Source organism: Plutella xylostella, chromosome 9 (genome assembly GCF_932276165.1).
Source record: "Plutella xylostella chromosome 9, ilPluXylo3.1, whole genome shotgun sequence".
Lineage (NCBI taxonomy): Eukaryota > Metazoa > Arthropoda > Insecta > Lepidoptera > Plutellidae > Plutella > Plutella xylostella.
Genome location: NC_063989.1, coordinates 9914007 through 9934343, shown reverse-complemented (window position 1 = coordinate 9934343; position 20337 = coordinate 9914007). Strand labels below are relative to the sequence as shown.

General features: G+C 41.4%; 1 protein-coding gene across 4 annotated transcripts; it reads right to left on the bottom strand.

The window, feature by feature from the left end:
- Positions 1 to 106: 106 nt before the first annotated feature.
- Positions 107 to 19292, bottom strand: LOC105382033 (importin subunit alpha-7). 4 transcript variants are annotated; one of them, XM_048622961.1, is made up of 12 exons: positions 19143 to 19292; positions 18713 to 18886; positions 18287 to 18499; positions 15152 to 15375; positions 14783 to 14892; positions 14452 to 14552; positions 14252 to 14304; positions 13605 to 13809; positions 8184 to 8311; positions 7467 to 7627; positions 6994 to 7159; positions 107 to 490 (listed from the first exon to the last, which is right to left on the bottom strand). In XM_048622961.1, coding segments are annotated over exons 2-12 (1536 nt in total). In that variant the 5' UTR covers positions 19143 to 19292; the 3' UTR covers positions 107 to 489. The 4 variants fall into 4 exon arrangements, with proteins under 4 accessions (XP_048478918.1, XP_048478919.1, XP_048478916.1 ...); XM_048622962.1 differs by having other exon boundaries at positions 14252 to 14315; positions 14463 to 14552; XM_048622959.1 differs by lacking the exon at positions 14252 to 14304 and having other exon boundaries at positions 107 to 495; positions 6993 to 7159; positions 14399 to 14552.
- Between the last annotated feature and the right edge of the window lie 1045 nt (positions 19293 to 20337).

Genomic DNA, 20337 nt, shown 5'->3' with positions numbered 1-20337 from the left:
CATGTTTACCTTATGTTTTTATGTCATTGAATGTAAGCCTAATATTTTTAATACTTTAATTTAAAATTAGTTGAATATTTATATGTACAGAAATGAAACTATAATGTATTGGTACCAATTTTATTAATACATACATACATACAATTTAATAGTAATAACTAGTAACCAATACAAGTTATTTCACCAGATAACAATATACAAGTTTTGTCACAATATAAATAACGACCGTTAGGTGCCAACTAAAATAATATTTTACTACAAAATACACGTACTATAGTTTATATTTTATGTATAATAATATAGACGGCGATTATCTACACAAGCAAAAACAAAACATAAACGTTAGTTATTTGCTTCTCTTGCAAGTTAATTATATAAATTATTGAAATTACAATACGATAAGCAGATTCAATGTAACACAGCGACCGACGACACCCGCCTCGGCGACTTAGCGAAAACCTCAATTGCGAAGACGTTTTGTAGTGAATCTGAAAACAAAAACTTTGTTATTTACTTTTGTCGCCAAATTAGTATAAACAGTTGAAAGCAAAATGAAAAAGTTGTCTTTTAGGTCAGGAATAGCATGCTTCAAGACCGAGCGACTCCGTTGAAGTTGTGGCTTCGTCAATAAAAGCTGCGTGCTAAAATGTTTAAATGCTTGAGAGTACCGTTGTGTAGCCTTGGCACGATCTCGCCTTCGAAAATGACACGAGTTTGGCCATATGGTAGGTACATAGGTATTCATGTGGAGTACAAGGTAAATGTTTATTATGTAGTCTGAGCCTATCTGAAACCTAGTTAAACATTGTGAGATATGGCGTTTCGACTTTCTCCGTGTTCGGCATCATAAGGGTCACAGTGACAGTTAAATAAAGTCCATTTTTCTCTCCACCTTTAATTTGCAAGGTGCGGGTGCCTATATAAATAGAGTGAGTCGCCCGCGCGCCTCAGTTGGTTTTTGATTTTTGAAGTGAACACTTCGGCAAAATGGCTCAATGTAGCCACGGTTCTCGTCGGCTTCGCTCCGACGGGGAAAAATATAATATTGAATTTGCGGAGTCCTCGCTACCGGGAGCTGTAGCGTGATGCGGACCAGGCGGCGCGGGGCCTGCCGGCTGCTGCGCACGCAGAGGCATTGCTGAGGATTTCGCAACGAAGGTTTGAGTTGATAAGCCGTGAGTAAAATGCTATTATTTACTGCTTTTAAAAGCTCAGCCACTGGTCATAATGCTCTGGCGCTTGGGGTTTTTATCCCACGCAGTAGGGTCCGATTCAATAGTCGTGGTGATGATTGATCACATATTCCGGTCCTACTAGTGGCGCTTGAGCTAGATACTTACATTAATGACCGCTTTAAGTAAAGCATATGTTAATTTTATACAGAAAAAAAATAATAAAAATATATTTTTCTACCCTCAATTTCTAATATTTTTAGAAAACAGTTGATAAAAACTTTGCTATTACAATAATGCACTTGATTATAGCTTATGTAAGGCTTTATAAACAGGAGCTTACCAGGACCGTCATAGGATTTTTTACAGGAAGCACGTGGCTCCGAGTTTCAGTATGTTGGGATATTGTGGCATGTGCGGCGAGTAATGTGATCCGCCGGTACCTACCCGCTGAGGGTAGGCAGGCCGATTCGGTGAAATTGAAGTTTCGTGTAACCTGCACCCGGCCCTGTGCTCCTGCGCTGGCCGCCGTCTCGTGGCACCTGCATCGCAGCGTACACCCGGCCCTGCGCTCCTGCCCTGGCCACCGGTTCGTGCCACCTGCATCGCAGCATACACCCGGCCCTGTGCTCCTGCGCTGGCCGCCGTCTCGTGCCACCTGCATCGCAGCGTACACCCGGTCCTGGCCCTGGCCACCGGTTTGTGGTACCTGCATCGCGGAATAGACCCAGCCATGCACTCCTGCCCTGGCGGCTGTACACCCGGTCCTGGCCCTGGCCACCGTTTTGTGCCACCTGCATCGCAGCGTACACCCGGTCCTGGCCCTGGCCACCGGTTTGTGCTACCTGCATCGCTGCATAGACCCAGCCATGTACTCCTGCCCTGGCGGCTGTGTTGTCCCACCTGCATCGCTGCGCACACCTGGCACTCCTGTTCTGGTTGCCTGATCCAAACGCCCCCTGTCTGGGAAGAGATTTTATGCTCAGCGGAACCGCCTGCACTATTGCTAGCACGGTCATCATCATCATCAGCCATCATTATGAGTGACTTATTTAGAAGGTATCGAGTAACGTGCGCTATTCATCAGTGATTTTGGCATATGCAGACGAACGTTTACTTAGCCATACAAGGGCACACCAACGAAGCCTGAGTAACCACCTGCAGTCGCCGTAGCCGCATCGGCATGGATGACGACAAATCGGGTAACGTGCACCGCTTCTAAAATTGTTATAGCACAATTTAATGCCTCCGCTGAGGTAGGGTATTCTATTAAAGCAGCTTTCTTCTGAACTGCCCAAAGTGACCTGTAGACTGCTCCTGGGGATAGTTGTGCAATCAATTTTTTATTTCGATGTCTCTGCTGAAGAAACTGTCTAGTGCAGCTTTTGTTCTAAACTGCCTAAAGATCATTGGACTGCTCATGGGAATGGTGACGCACGGTAAGTACAGGAGCGTTACTCTATACTGATGAGAAACGAACGAACGAGAGCTGTCGTGCAATCGGCACGTTTAATACATACGAGGGCGATACCGAAATGATCGGGAATAGAAAAAAGTACAAAGATATCATAATATTATTTACTTTTATTGTTTTTCAAAGTAGTCTCCGTGACATTCAATGCACTTTTTCATTCGATTAAACCAATCATTGAAACAGTAATTCCAGTCTGAAGTGGATACTGTCAAAACAGCTGATTTGTAAGCTTCGACCGCCTCTTCTGGGCCGCTAAACCGTTGACCACGTAGCATATCTTTAATTCTTGGGAATGTAAAATAATCATTGGGGCTCAGATCAGGGCTATACGGAGGATGGTCCACCAACTCCACGTTTTCCATATTTAAAAACGTTCTTGTTTTGCGAGCGGTATGAGAGCTTGCATTATCGTGGTGAAGGATTATACGACGATTCGGGTTAGTTTTACGAAGTTCTCTTACGACTTCCGGCAAACAAACTGTTGTGTACCAATCAGCAGTAACCGTCCTTTGTTCTTGTAATGAAATCGTAGCCACATGGCCAGTTTTCGATACAAACGAAGCGACCATTTTTTTCGACACGCTGCGTGAGCGAATAACTTTTGTTGGCTTGACCTCACCTTCGAAGACCCAAACTGCCGATTGATGTTTTCTTTCGGGCTCATATGAATAAATCCACGATTCATCACCAGAGACGATATTGTAGACAGCATTTGAACTGCCTCCATTGAACCGTTGCAGAGCAGATCGACACCAATTAACACGAGCCGACTTTTGTTCCTCGGTCAAACGGTGGGGCACCCAGCGCGAAACTAACTTCTTGACACCCAGTTCTTCATGTAAAATGGTTTGAATGGCTGTCATACCAATGCTGAGAGAAGCCCGAATCTGCTCGTATGTCACATGTCTATCTTCTTTTATTAACTGGCGTACAGCATCGATGTTATCTTGTGTTACCGCTGTTTTTGGCCGACCAGTAGAAGGGACTATGGTAAGAGAGGAACGTCCACGGCGAAACTCAGAATACCAACGATATATAGTTGTTTTACTTGGTGCTTCAAGTTTATAAATAGAAACAAGCTCGGCGAGACATTGTTCTTGAGATAAACCTCGACGAAAGTTGTGAAAAATTATTGCACGGAAATGTTCCCGCGTAAGCTCCATTTTTTACACCGACTTGTCAAATTCAAATGGTCAATACTCTTTTATTTTTTACTTTTTTTAAAATTCAAAAATGGAATTATGTTTGAAAAAACACTACATTTGATACACCAAAAAGGTTTCACTCTAATTTATTCCTAAGTATTCTATTCCCGATCTTTTCGGTGTAGCCCTCGTACAAACAGATAGAGCGGCTCGCGCCGCAGTGCACTGAAAGTTCGTTTTTCGTCATATAAAGTGACCCCCCAGACACTATCTTAAGTGTCATGACACATCGGCAGATTCCAGCTTTGAGTCTTTTCTTTTCTCGGCTGTGAGCAAAGTGAATCCCACCGGCGAGTGTTCAACCTGAAAGCACTGAGCTAATTCCTGATTTCGTGAAAGTCGCTGTTGCTATACCATACCGCTTCACAAGTTACCGAATTTATTATGATCCTACTGTCGGGTGATCATGATCAGAGTGTCATCGCGGTTTCTGAGTGACACCATATAAGCTGTCTTCCTTATGTCCCTGTGGATTGTGAGTGTGTGTCAGAGCTCTTTGTTGAAAAATGCGTGAACCTCCTACGCAGCAGCTGTCTACTAGTTGTGTATCGAATAAATCGAGTAACGGTGCTCTTGCACGAGACGACTACCTTTTGGTAAAATTATAACTTCCACTATTCTGGGAACATGCATATACCTACTGTGTACTGTGTATCACATCACGTGTAGCCGTAGCCCAACTCAATTTACTGGGCTAGATAATAAACAATGGCAGTCGTCATTAAATTTCTATGAATTTCGAAGGTCATCATTTGGAGCACAATTCAAAGGGTGAAAGTACCTATTCATGCCTAAACGGCTTCTCTAATGAAAATGTATTTTTAATTCAATTCTGGCGCAAACGTTTCATAACTATTTTTCAACACTGTATCTGCTGAAACTACTTAGACTGACTGGTTAAGATGCAGACGTGCCGTTTTCACAATTCCATTTTGAGTAATCTGTTTTATGGATCTTTCAGTTAGTTACGTAACTAGTTACTTACCAAGTAAAAAATTACTTGTGTCATGCTCGTACTCGCATCTCATTTAGGAGCTCTCTGGCCTCTAGCTGGCGATGGAGAGGCACTATAAGAAGAAGGAAAACTTTCTAAATAAGTAATAATTATTAGTCATAATATTAACTCTTCGCAGTTCTTTCAGAATGCAATACCAGGTCGCTGAAGTAGGTAACCTTCCTTAGCTGGACAACAACAACAAGCCTTTTTGTTTTAAAGAGTGTCACAGTTATTCGCCGTTCCACTGTCATATCGATGTCCAAGGACTTTTTCTTGGGTATAGCTAACTACCTAAGTTTACCTATAGAAAGCCGCAAGCTATCTGCTGTTGGTCTGGTCGAACTGTCAGTTCTGATTGATAAGTCAGGCTCGAGGTGGCTCGTCCAACTGTCCATGTTCCCGCCACCATGATTGTTGATTCCACAGATTAGAGAGTATATGTTGGCTGTCGTTGCATCAGGTCTGATCAGGTACAACTAACATCTTTACGTACCATCTTTATTTAATCGAGCTATTTTATTTTGTTTTATCTAGGTTGACTTAATGGTTTCAAAATCGAACCTACAACAATGTAAGTAGGTACCTACCTACGTACCTTTGAAGTTGCAACAAGGCGAAGCCTTAAGGTTTTGGCCGAGACCTGCCCTAAGTGTTGACGAACATACGTAAAGGTGACCTTGTTAATGTTTTTCATATGAAGTACTGAACATTTTACTTATCCTGGTGGCATGACTGATCATTTACTTACCCAGTTAAGACATGTTAGCCGGGTTTCATTTATCAACTATTATAATTGTTATTGTGTGTTAATCAATCTTTATTAATTGATGTCATCTACCAAGGAATGCTGCCAGAGCTCATAATATTCACACATGATGATACAGAATGATAGTAGCCCACAAAATCGGTGCAAAGGCTTGTAAAATAACTTTCCTTCCTAGTAGGACTGCACAGGAACTCGTTAACCGCCGAGTTAGTTAGAATACAAAATTAGACTGTGTGTTACTTGTCAATCTAGAATATGAATATAGTTACCTGCATCATGTTTTGAAAAACTGAATACTTAGTTATCCGCCAGTGTCACAGCCTTCATCTAATCTTTACCAGTAGCTGATGAGGCTGAGATATTTAGTAAAATTATCTTCCCTTCAAGCACCACTCCTCGTTCCAAGGACTAGATGCCGCGCCAGGTGTTGCAGGCCGTGTCGTCGTACGGGGCTGACTGAGCAGGTCCTCGAGGCTCCAGGGTCGGCTGCTGCATTTCTGAGGTCAGTTCAGAATTACATACCCTAGTCAGCAGGTGCTGACCTGAGCCCCAGCGGCCTGGATCGATATTCTACACTTTACAACTTTTAAATATTGTTGCAAAGTATTTCACTGGTTCCATCCACTCGGCTAGTGTATGTTAAAAATATTGCCTTGACAATAACAAGATTTTGATCAATAATTACTTATAAGTATTGCTTTCGAAGAGGCACTGTGTGTATCCATATGTATAAATACCTACCTATATGTATAGGTACATACCTTCCATAACTTTCTGACAAGTCAGGAATAATAAGGAAGTACTTAAGTCTTATGTATACTTATACCTTTCTTTTTAGTATATCTATTACCTAGAAATCTATGCATTATAAATTTATAGATTCAAATATTTATCTACTGATATACTCATCAGTAGCTCATGGGTCACAGTTGGTTTTCTCTCCACCATGCGATAATAAACACATCTCACAATGTTTAACTAGGTTTCAGATAGGCTCAGACTACATAATAGACGCATTTTTCCTGAAATAAAAATGACATATTATGTATCTAGCCTATCTGAAACCTAGTCATTTCTGCATGGTGATATTACAACTGAGGCGCGCGGGCGACTCACTCTATTTATATAGGCACCCGCACCTTGCAAATTAAAGGTGGAGAGAAAAATGGACTTTATTTAACTGTCACTGTGACCCTTATGATGCCGAACACGGAGAAAGTCGAAACGCCATATCTCACAATGTTTAACTAGGTTTCAGATAGGCTAGATACATAATATGTCATTTTTATTTCAGGAAAAATGCGTCTATTTTTCTTTCTTGGAGTGCTGGAAACCTGGTATTCTACCAATTATACATATAATAAATCAATGGTCATACCTAGAACTGCAGTGGTCCGGCGGGCGCGGCGGGTCCGAACGAGAACTGGTCTCCAGTGGTGGTAGGCGTCTCCTCTTCGGAGCCGAAGTAGCGCTCGATCATCTCGAACGACTTCTGGTAGATCTCGAGGTTCTCGTGCGATTGCAGGAACTCGATCTTGTCGAGGCCTGCGGGTTGGGAAATGACGGGTTTTTATTTGGGAGTTAGTAATAATAATAAAATAAAAGCAATAATTGGAGTATGATTGTTTTTCTTTCACTGAAAAAAGGCTATTTTGACAAAATTACGTTTGTAGTAAGGTGACACTTTGGATTAACGTGTTGGCTACTTTTATCCCGGAGTTATCGAAGAACTAAAGTAGTTTAGAATGACCTGCTGAGTACCTTTCGCGGCTTACCATACCTTTTTTTGCATCACCCTGCTATTCGCGGCTGATTGCTAAATTCACAGCCATATAGCACATATTATTATTACCGAAGCAGTCCTCGACCAGCACTGCATACGGGTTGTCGGTGGCGCCCTGCCCCGCCTTCAGTATGTTCTCTAGTCCGTTGAGCGCGACCTGCACGGTCTTAGCGTCGGTCAGAGTCAGCAGGTCGCATAGAGGAGGGATGCAGTCTTGCTCCACTAGGTATCTGGAGAAATTAATTATGTTGTTAAATATGTAGGTCTAAAAATGTATATCTAGGTATCTAAGATAATATTTTATTTTTGTAGCTTCGTATAAAATTGATAAGCTGCCTTTTAGGGATTTAAAAGTAAATAATCATCAGACGGTCGAATGGCGTAGTGGTCAGTGGCCCTGACTGCTATGCCGAAGGTCCCGCGTTCGATTCCCGGCTGAGGCAGATATTTGTTTAAAGACAGATATTTGTACTCGGGTCTTGGGTGTTGATATTTATATTTAATAGGTATCTATCTATGTACTTGTGTAGATATATCAGCTGTCCGATACCCATAACACAGGCTCTGAAACTTGCGACGGGCGGAGCGACGGTGGGGGAGGCGCGACGGAGATGTAAAGCGTTGTGTACGAAACGGGAGACGACGAAGAGAAGACGTTGGATAGGGCATTCTGATGATATATTATTATTGTTAATACCGTATCTGCTGGTGCGAGCCTCCTTGCGCGTCTTGAACTGACTGCGCGGGATTGTGTGCCCTAACTTGAGGACACAGAGTGCACAGTACCGTATCTGCTGGTGCGAGCCGCCGCTGGTCGCGTTGGTGACGGCCCACGCCGCCTCCTTGCGCGTCTTGAACTCGGCCGAGCGCAGGATCTCTATGAGAGTCGGGAAGATGTTCGCGTCTATTATTGTCTGTGGAGAGAGGGGAATGGTCGATTACTAAAGTGTGATAAAACAGATTAACAAAGCTTCAAGCCGAATGTCCACTGCCGGCTAAACTAAGTTAGTTCACATAGTTCAGCCAGTTTTTCATACATAGTGCATAGTTTGCAGTGGACGCACATGTATGACAAAATGGGCTCAACTATGCAAACTAACTTAGTTTAGCCGGCAGTGGACATTCCGCTTCAAGTTCAGGGATTTCATGATGCGTACAAATAAGTATACAGAGGCATGTCGAGAGCGGATATTTTTTTTTGATATACCTACATATTATTATGTTAGGGTGCCTTTATGTTATGGCATTTCCATTTCCAGCCGAGTCATTTTACTGTGTCCAAAAGATGTTTGACCTCTATTACCTATTATTCGTAAGCATGATTTCGGCTGCTAAAACGAATTAAGAACCCTTCAAATAACCTGAAAACCAGTACAAATCCACTAAACTCCCACCTGTATTTGCGAGGCATTTCCAGCAGTTATATTTTGCCAGGGTCCAGCAGGCCTCCTTGCGCAGCGCCTCGGTGCCGGAGCGGAGCAGCGCGAGCAGCGCCAGCAGCGGGCTGCAGCTGAACACGGCTAGTGGCTTACATGCGAGTGTCCTTATTGCTTGTTATTTATGTAGATGTAGCTACTAGATAACCTCAATATAGACGCTAAATGAACACGAAATGGCTACCAAAGTGAATTAATTCGTAATAGACGCTAACCTAACTTGAAATAGACGAAAAATCACTCGAAACAGACGCCAAAGTAACTCGAAATAGCTACCAAAGTAACTAAAAACAAGTGAAAACACCTTGTTTATTACGCAAAACGGAAAGATTGTTACAAAGAGTACAGAACGCCTGCGCGAGGTTCTGCTTTAATATACCTCCGCGCGCTCATGTTACACCGTTCCTTAACCGTTCAAACCTGTTGAAGATTGCTGCGAGGTGGAAACTGCATCTGGCCACTCTCCTCTTCGGTGTGGTGAAGCACCAGTCGCCAGATTATCTGTATGATAAGCTGGCCTGGGCCCGTAATCACCACACTATTAATACCAGAGCTGCAACTTATCTCATGCTGACTCCCCAACATAAATCTGCCATGTTTCGCCATAGTTTTAAATATCTCTCGAGCGACATATATAACAATCTCCCACCGCCAATCCGAGGTCTGAAAACAATTAATTCTTTTAAGTATCGTTTTAAGTCGTATTTATTAGCAATGCAAAAATCTATTTTATAAATTGCACTTACCACGACCTTATCCTCAGTGCGTAAGGTAGGATTTCCATTGTTCCTGGATCTGCTTGATCACGGCGATGGCATGTGCAGTAATATATACAAACTTTTGGTTTTATTTATGTAATAATGTCCTCCTAGCCGAATTTCGACTACGGCGGCCAATCTCATTTGAGATCAGCCATCTACGCAGGAGTAGATTATAGTGCCCAAGTGTGTGCGCAGTACACAGGAGCACTCTCTGTTCCATCACTCTCATAACCCAATGGGACGGATTGACCGACACGACTGGAGAGAGCTAGGCGCAGGACCGACTGCTTTACATGCCCATCCGACAGCATGGATCGTTTCACTGTTTCGGACATCAGGTGATCAGCCTTCTATGTCCTAACCAAACTTAGAACCACAATTTAGAAACACAAATTGATGGTCCCACCCGGGAATCGAACCCGGGACCTCTGGGCCATGAAGCGAAGCTTCTACCACTAGACCACAGAGGCAGTTTATTTATGTATTTGTATAATAACTACTGTCTCCATAGGTAGTCTGTAAATTAAAAACATATTTATATGTTATTTCATTCTTAGCTACACACACACACACACTTTCTAGCATATTACACTAACACATAGGCATACTATACTCACTAACTCACATTTTAATTTCACACTAAGTACACAATATGTATGTATTTGATTAAACTAAGTAGGTTATAGCAAAGTGGTTTAGTACTTTAAGATATTATCTGTCACACACTCACCATTAATATTGCATCACAGGTTATTGTCAAGTTATGTTTTGTTTTTAAAATTATTCTGTTTCTGTTTTGTTATATTATCTATTTGGCACCTGTGCGCGTGCGACGAGCGCAGCTGGGCGGGCCTCTCTGCCCTGGCGGTGCGAAATCCCGTTTTCAGGAGAACACGTGATCACGCTGCGGCGTCGCTCGCGCAATAACTGTTTTTTTTTTTGTAAATATTATTTGTATTTGTTTCGTGCGTCACGCTGGGCATCCACTGAAACACCAGTGCTGTGTCCTTCGAGTTCCTCTAAGGCGCAGTAATAGAAAGAAAGAAAGAAAGAAAGAAAATGTTTATTCAGTGCACTGCAAACACACACCAAAAACAAACAGAAAAAAAAGTAAAAAGTACACAAAAAATAAAATAAAAACAAGGTAGGTACAGTACAAGGTCCTGAAAACGAAAGTGGATCCTAACTTTTAATCACAATGATAAATGCTTTTCAGTTGGACTGTACAACTACAAATGAAACAAAAACAATAGGTACTTAGGTGCGTGTTGCCAAGCACCGAAACGGACGGCGGCTCAGCTTATGCGGTGATAGGGGTTTATACCTACTACCGCGCTGATTTTCAGCCGCTTCCCCTGTGATGCCACTGACCTAATAAATACATTAAATATATTTATTATATGTGTGTGTACCTATGCATGTTCTGATAGTGAGCGTACACCACAGCTGCCATTGTGAACCCGAGGTTTGCAGGTACATTCCAGTTCAAACCGGTTCGTGTTTTCAGTTCCCTGTCCCCGGGCACGCGGCTTTCAGATACAGATCACGCGACGCTGCCGCGCTGCACACTCACTACGTGCTAAATTATTGAATAAAGTATGAAATACGATGTGAAAAATGTGAAATGTTAAACTTTAATAAATTATAAGTAATAAGAAGTTATGTGTATGAGGTAAGTAGTCATATATTTCATAATAAATGCTTACAGTCATGTTATTTAAATATTTACCTTCATGGAATTTATTTAGACACGGTGGTTTTATTCTTTTTTGACCTTGTGTACATTTATTCCAGAATTTATGCTGCGAACATAACGAACCACTACTTATGTAGTAGGTAATTACACAAATATGGAGGGATGTTGTTTGAATATTCTGTCTGCACGTCGCGAATAACACTGTAATAGCTGAGTGGATGTGCCTTTTTGACACGCAGCATATTGTTCATTGTTTTGTACTGGTACATTCTTTTTTTACAATATACCTATATATTTTTTTGTTTAATTTAATTATTACTTAAGTTCTCTTTATATATACTTAGCTGTTTTTGAAAGTTAATGTATTTTTGTTTATTCTTTTTTTTTGCTGTGTGTCAAATAAATGATTTCTATTCTATTCTATTCTATTCCATTCTATAAATGCTAAAAACACTATAAATTCACCTGTATTTGCGACGCATTCCCTGCAGTGATATTAGACAGGGTCCAGCAGGCCTCCTTGCGCAGCGCCTCGGTGCCGGAGCGGAGCAGCGCGAGCAGCGACGGCAGCGGGTTGCAGTTGAACACGGCTAGTGACCCCCTAGCCTAGTGACTAGTAGTAGTGACGCTAGCGACACACGCGTGGCCTCATTGTTTATTATTTATTAAAATATAACTACTGAATTAAGTCAAAATAGACGCTGAAATAGCTACCAAAGTGAATTAACTCGAAGTATACGCCAAATTTTCTCGAAATAGACGCTATACGAACTCGAAATAGAGCCAAAGTAACTCGATATGACCACTAAAGTAACTAATACTCGCACTAGTAGTAAAAATACCTGTATCTGTGAGGCATTTCCAGCAGTTATATTGGAGAGGGTCCAGCAGGCCTCCTTGCGGAGCGCCTCGGTGCCGGAGCGGAGCAGCGCGAGCAGCGACGGCAGCGGGCTGCAGTTGAACACGGCTTGAGGCTTACACACGAGTGGCCTCATTGTTTGTTATTTATCGAAATAGCTAATAAATTTACTCAAAATAGACGCTAAATTAAGTCAAAATGGCTACCAAAGGGAATTATGCCGAAAAAGACGCCAAGTCAACTCGAAATGGATGCCAAATGAACTCGAAATAGCTACCAAAGTAACTAAAACCCACGTAAACCAGTAAAAACACCTATAATTTTTTTACAAAATTACTAAAATACCTGTATTTGCAACGCATTCCCCGCGGTTATATTAGAGAGGGTCCAGCAGGCCTCCTTGCGGAGCGCCTCGGTGCCGGAGCGGAGCAGCGCGAGCAGCGCCGACAGCGGGCTGCAGTTGAGCACGGCTAGTGACCCACTAGCCTAGTGACTAGTAGTAGTGACGCTAGCGACACACGCGTGGCCTCATTGTTTGTCTAGATAAATAATCTAGATGTAGCTTCTAAATAACCTCAATATAGACGCTAAATTAACTCGAAATAGCTACCAAAGTAACTCGAAATAGCCACGAAACTAACTCGAAATAGCCACGAAACTAACTCGAAATAGCTACCGAAGTAACTAAACCCATGAAAACCAGTAAAACCACCTATAAATGCTTTAAAAATCACTTCTTACCTGTATTTGCGAGGCATTTCCCGCAGTGATATTAGACAGGGTCCAGCAGGCCTCCTTGCGCAGCGCCTCGGTGCCGGAGCGGAGCAGCGCGAGCAGCGCCAGCAGCGGGCTGCAGTTGAACACGGCTTGTGGCCCACACACGAGTGTCCCCATTGCTTGTTATTTATCGAAATAGCTAATGAATTTACTCAAAATATACGCTAAATTAAGTCAAAATGGCAACCAAAGTGAGTTATGCCGAAAAAGACACCAAGTCAACTCGAAACAGACGCAATTTGACACGCAATACCTACCAAAGTAACAAAAAACCCACGAAAACGAGTAAAAACGCCTATAAATTCTTTAAAAACACTATAATCACCTGTATTTGCGATGCATTGCCTGCAGTGATATTAGACAGGGTCCAGCAGGCCTCCTTGCGGAGCGCCTCGGTGCCGGCGCGGAGCAGCGCGAGCAGCGACGGCAGCGGGCTGCAGTTGAACACGGCTTGTGGCTTACATGCGAGTGTCTTCATTGTTTGTTATTTATCGAAGTGTAGTTACTAAATTACTCAAAATGGACGCCAAATTAACTCTAAATGGCTACGAAAGTGAATTATGCCCAAATAGACCCCAAGTCAACTCGGTGTAGACGCCAAACTAACTCGAAATAGCTACCAAAGTAACTCGAAATGACCACTAAAGTTACTAATACCCGCTCTAGAAGCAAAAGTACCTGTATTTGCGAAGCGTTGCCAGCAGTAATATTAGACAGGGTCCAGCAGGCCTCCTTGCGGAGCGCCTCGGTGCCGGAGCGGAGCAGCGCGAGCAGCGACGGCAGCGGGTTGCAGTTGAGAACAGCTTGTGTTTGGGCGTCGTCGCCCGTCACTATGTTGCCGACGGCGCGGAGGGCGGCCGAGACTACGGTGGTTTTGTTGTGCCTAAAAGGTGGTGGGATGAAAAATGTATATATATATATAGTAGGGTGAGTTATATAGGGCAGAGGTGACCGTAAATAAATAACTAAAGGGCTAGCACGGGGCGCAATTAAGACGTGACAAAAGTTCTCCATCGCACTCGGTCTTGCGGCTGCATTATGTGAGTGAGCGCGATGCAAAACTTTTGTCACGTCTTAAAAAATGCGCAACGTGATAGCCCTTCAGAAATTTCTATGCTAATTAGTCTATAATTTCAAGAATTCAGTGTAAATGTGTAGATCGCATTATAGGTTATCATTTTGTAAAACGTTAGGGGTAGATCTTGGGTCTTATTAAGTTTGTCACGCCTGATATAATAAGGTAGCCGTCAAGTCTGTAGGTGCCCGCGTTGAAGCTAACAAAGACTTCACTCATTTCACTCATTATTTCATTCGCGGTGACTCACATGAGCAGCTCCACGAGTCTACGGCACACTTGCGCGTCTATCACCGCCTGGATCTTCTCGTTGGGTCCGTCCGACAGGTAGGACAGCGCCCAGCATTCATTCACTCATTCATTCATTCATTCACTCGTTCACTCAGCAGTGACTCACATGAGCAGCTCGACGAGTCTACGGCACACTTGTGCGTCGATGACGGCCTGGATCTTCTCGTTGGGTCCGTCGGAGAGGTAGGACAGCGCCCAGCACGCGTCGCTCAGCACATCCGCGTCGCAGTGGTGTAGCAGGCGGGCTAGCACGGGGATACCTGCGGGTAGATGTGTGAGGTGAAAGATAGTCGCACTGGCTTAGGTTTTATGATATTTAATGGTACTGAAGAGAAGAAGCGCGGGCAAATTATCCATACAAAAAGCTACCGGCGGCGCTGGTAGCACACTTTCTCTCCGTATATGCCCTTAGATGGAAGAATATGGTAGTAGTGACGTAAATTAATAAAAATAAATTGCTATAAAAAACTGTAGATAGTTATGTATTTACCTGGAGCCACAGCCTCAAAGTTTGTCGGTGGATTTTTCCCTCTGCACAGATTCGACAGTGTCCATACTGCGTTTCTTGTCATGGATAACCTTGTGTATTTGTTTAATATTCTGGAACAATCAAAATATTTGTTAGCCTATACCTTAGAAAAGTACATATTCCTGGCCTTTACATATTGTATTTTACAGCTGTACAAAGGCCTTACATTGGAGTAGTTATTATAGGACAAACAAAAAAGCTTCCTTTCATCACAACACTCCTGAATCTCTTATTTAATAACCCCTTGTTTGCCATCATCTATTAAAAGCCGCGGCTTCAGTAGCTAAGAGGTAATACATATGAAAGGTGAACAGACTTCAACAGACTCACGTCAACAGCGGCGGCAGCACACCAGCAGCCAGCATCGCATCTCTGCACCGCGGGGAGTCCCCGGCCACGTTCCCGAGCGCCCACACCGCCTGCTCCCGCACGTCGTCACTGACGTCCGCCTCCAGTAGAGACACTAGCACTTGGACTGCTCCGCATTCCACCACTATGTGGGTTTGTTCAGAGGACCCTGATGCTATGTTTGTGAGCGCCCACGCTGCTTCAAACTGGAATTTTATTGAGGGGGTTTCTATGATATTTGTTTTGAAAATTGAGTAATGAATACTGAGTAAAAGTTAAGTAAGTAGAAGTCCGTATGGATTATCCATTCCATTCCATTTTCCATTTAAAATTAAACGTAAAAAATACCTCATTGAAAAGTGTTATTACAGTGTTGAGGAATATTTAAATGATAAGAGACATTAACTCAGTTCTTTTTTATTTGTTTTATAGTAATTTTAATTTATTGTGTCTTTTATTTGTGACTAAGCATATTATTAATTAATACTATTATATTTGTAAATTGGGAGGTAGCCGCATTGGATCGGGAGAAGTGGAAGATTAAAGGGGAGGTCTTTGCCCAGCAGTGGGAAAACACATAGACAATTAATAATAATAATAATAATAATAAAGCCTTTATTCAATATAAATTTTTAACATGCAATTGACATTATTAAATTAAATTCACTTTATAATTATTAAATTAAATTCACTTTATAATTATTCATGCATTTTTTAAGAATTATATAAATTTATATTTTTTGCTGACATTAAATTACAATAAAATTAAACAAAAATCAATAAAATTCCTACAATTCATTTAGTTATACAATAACATAAAATTAACATTAACATTATAAGTACTTATAGAATTGATGTCAGAAATAATAATTTAATTTTCAAAATAAATAAAAAATAATAATAATGTCAGACCAAGCAACACAAAGCAAAAAAAAAAAATGATGTTAAATTTATATTCCAAATGTCATCTTATTAAAAGTCCTTATAAGGACAGGTGAGGCCTCTCACTTACTCAAAAATTTCAGTGAGGTGTGGTCTGTATCACCCTGGCTGACCAGGCTTGTCTGGGTGATTGATCATTTTGCAACGATTTTGAGCAATGAATATTTTTGCCATCTTGTTCCACGCAGCTCTATTATGGGCAAATCTCCACCACAGCGGATGGAATGCTCGTAACTCATCAGACCATCTCATGAGTGGTCTCCCGACTCCTCGCCTACCGTCTCTAGGTATCCACTCAGTAGTTAGTTTAGTCCATCTCTGGTCTTTAATTCTCATTACGTGACCCGCCCATTGCCACTTCAGTTTGTCTATTGTGGTGATGATGTCCTGAATCTTTGTCTGGTGCCTTATTACTTCATTTTCAATTCTATCCTTCAACTTTATACCCAGCATGCTGCGTTCCATTGCTCGTTGGTTCACTAGCAGTTTCGTTCTTTGTTTTTTGGTTGTTGACCAAGTCTGAGCTCCGTATGTCATAGTTGGTAGAACGCACATATTAAATACCTTTCTTTTAATAAATATGTGGAGGTTTGACTTAAAAATGTACTTCAGTGACCAATACTTTTTCCATCCCATGTTCACTCTTCTGTCGATCTCTTTATCTAAACGATTTTGAAATGAGATAACTTGGCCCAAGTAGACGTAATCTTCAACATATTCCAGTTGTTTCCCGTTAGCTATCACTGGTATCTGTGTGTAGTTTGTCATAATTTTGGTTTTTGATTCATTAAGTTGCAGACCAGACTCAGTAAATGCTAGTTGAAACTCGGAAATTGTATTTTGTAGTTCATGGGATGTTTCAGCAAGAAAAACAATATCATCTGCAAATCTTAAAGCTGTCATCCTGTATCCATTGATAAGAATTCCTTTCTTTGTCCAATCTACTGCTCGAAAGGTTTCTTCAAGCAGGCAATTAAATAAAATTGGGGAGACAGGGTCTCCCTGTTTCACTCCTCTCTTCAATGGGAATATAGGACCTTCGGACTCTAACTTTATTCTTGCGCTACCGTTGCTGTATATCTCACCGAGCAGTTGAATATATTTTGTCTCTATACCTTGTTGTAGTAAGGATCTTTGTAGATATTCGTGACTAATGCTATCAAATGCTTTGGTGAAATCTATAAAACAAATGTATAGTGGCTTTTTCCATTCTGTATATTTCTCTATTAGCATATTTAAGGAGTGCAAGTGATCCGTTGTCGAGAATCCTTTTCGAAATCCTGCCTGGTCTACCGGTTGGTTTTCCTCGATTTTTTTGTGGATTCTGTTTTTAAGCAGTGTCATAAAGAGCTTGTAGAGACAAGAGGAAAGGGTGATTGGCCTGTACTGATTAATATCTCGGCGACTGCCCTTCTTGTGTAGTAAAGTTATCATTGATACATTCCATTGCTTTGGTATTTTTCCTGTAGTTAGAATATTATTGAAAATTACTTGAATCGGTTCTATTAGTTCTTCCATGTAACATTTAAGGGTTTCATTAGTAATCTTGTCGGATCCCGTTGCTTTTTTGTTCTTCAAATTACTAATAGCATTCCTTATTTCTGATTTTAAGAAAGGTAGAGTTTGTTCCTGTGTTTCGGAAGCAATGTTTTTTATAGACATAGACAATTAGTCTAAAAAAAAATAATATATATTTGTAAATGTTATAAATTGCTAATAAATCTAATTAATGTCATTTTATTAATTCTGTATTGAGTAATGATTTTTGTAATGATGTATACTATAATAATTTATTTATATTGTTTAGTTTAAGCTGTAAATATTGATTATGTAAATACTTTTTTCAAATACAATGTACATTGTTTTATGAAATAAATAAATGAAATGAAAATATCACAAAGCTACCAAGTAGAGGTTATTAGATTCCCACCTTTTGTCTGTGTTTTGCTTTGCCTTTTATGGTTTTCTAGAAGGTATTCTAGGATATAAAGTAGCTATCTATGCCAGTCGGGAATAATGTCGCATTATAATGTAATGATCATAAGTAAAAAAAATATATGATATTTTACTTTTTATGTTACTGTTCCTATACCCTTATCAAATAAATCAGTCTATAAAACTTCAACTAGACAATTTCTTACAGATATTATACTCAGTAAAAAAATATGGACTTACCTGAAGTGTTGGGTTTGCACTGTTGGTTAAGAATTCTACAAACTTGGGCACTATTCCTGTTCGTATAACTTCATCTATAGGCGGATTTGGTTCTCTACTGAGCAGTTTCCGGAACCTCTGGGTGGCCATGACCTGGTCTTGTGGGTTCTCACTGTACAACGCGGCCACCATCTGAGGTGTGATGTCATCTGAAGACGATACATTGAGGTCATCCTGAAATTGCATGATCAATAGGTTAACTAAATTGGTATTAAAATAGAGGAGTGGTAATAGGCCATACAAATTGTTTCTTTGTACAATCGCTATGAATTTTAATGGAAACTTGGATACTATAGGCTTCAGCCAGCTAGCTCCACTTGTTAATACCAAGCCCATCAATCACACCGAGTACATTTCGTTCTTACAGCTGAACAACATTATACAAACCTGCAATGTAATGTCTGGAGCATTCGCTAGAGGGAGGTTTACGTTTCTTCTTTTGAATAGTTGTTGTTCTCTCTTCTGCTTCCGCAGCTGCACGCCCTCCTCCTCGCGGCGGCGGCGCAGCTCGTCCGCGCTCAGCCCCGCGTTCTTGTAGCGCAGCTTGTGACCTCCAGACATCTACAACACAATTCACAAATGAATGTTACTCTCACCATTCGACAGACAATCATACACTCTCTGTAGAAACTACGAAAGTAAACCAGTATTCAAAGAAAAGGTATGAGTATCTGGTACCGATAAACGGAAATATCAATGATTAAAACGGCGATGAAATCATTCATCAACAAACGAAAATCAAAACCAGCTGTATCGGATTGGATAGAACACGCTATTTCTCGTAGATTTCTGTAGGGATGAAAGTTTGTATACTCACATCGGACGCCACTTTGAAAGTACTAATTAGATACTAATCAAATTAAATTAAATACACCATGGAATCAATTTTATTAATTGCAAAATTTTATTTGCGATCACGATACATCAATCAAACGAAAACCTAAAACTGAAACGTCAAAAAAACTTTTTTTTTACACAGATTAATTAATTTTAAAATTTTCAAGTCATTACAATGGTCAGTGCTACTGCAAATGTCCAGTGCATAGCAGTAGCACAGTTTTGTAGTGCAGTAGAAGTTTCCATACTTTTTATGCCGTTTCTGTATCATCAGCCAACCACCATCCACTGCTGGACATAGGCGTCTCCCAAGGAGCGCCACAACACTCAGTCCTCGGCCTTCCTCATCCAACCACTACCCGCCACCCGCCTAAGGTCGTCAGTCCAGCGGGCAGGAGGGCGTCCCACGCTGCGTTTGCCTGTTCGTGGTCTTCACTCGAGAACTCGTCTACCCCAACGGTTATCGGTTCTGCGGCAGATATGACCAGCCCACTGCCACTTCAGCTTGCATATTTTGACAGCTATGTCGGTAACCTTAGTCCTCTGACGGATAACCTCATTTCTGATACGATCCATCATCCATCAGAGAAACCCCAAGCATAGCTCTCGCCATAGCACGTTGAGCGACTTTAAATCGGTGGACCAGTCCTACCGTCAGTGTCCACGTCTCTGCACCATACGTCATCACTGGCAGGACGCACGTTTCTGTATAGTGTTACCTATTTCGGTGTTTGCTTTATTCGTCGTGAACAGCTTCATACAAATCTATAGTGCCACAATCTTATCTGTTCCGGTGGTCAAAATGTGCAACTAACGAAACGTCATTGTCAAACGTCATTTCATACTCTGTGCGTTATTTGAGTTGTCAATTTCAATTGTTGTTATTTAATTTGTTTTGTGATTTTCTGGGTGAAATACTCCCAAAAGCGCTGTAATGTAATGCAAGAAAAGTAGTACTATATATATTGGCTTTTATGCAGGAAGAATAACGTATTTAGGCGCCTTTAATTCCGTTTGAAAAATTGGAAGAACGAGTTGCAGCGGCTACAAGTTAGTGTTGCCAAATATGACGAATAATTTTACCCATATACTCCATGTAATTTTATGTAATATTTTCCAGAGAGGCCCGTGCCCCAGCAGTGGGGACGGGATGAGTAGTGATGATACTCGTGATG

Bases quoted from the DNA above. Each gene is read 5' to 3' on its own strand.
- LOC105382033 (XM_048622959.1), bottom strand. From the start codon at position 18,886: ATGTCTGGAGGTCACAAGCTGCGCTACAAGAACGCGGGGCTGAGCGCG. The intron at 18,500-18,712 runs GTTTGTATAATG...ATGCAATTTCAG, and splicing joins CTCCAGACATTACATTGCAG to GATGACCTCAATGTATCGTC. The intron at 14,893-15,151 runs GTGAGTCTGTTG...TGATTGTTCCAG, and splicing joins GTGCTGCCGCCGCTGTTGAC to AATATTAAACAAATACACAA.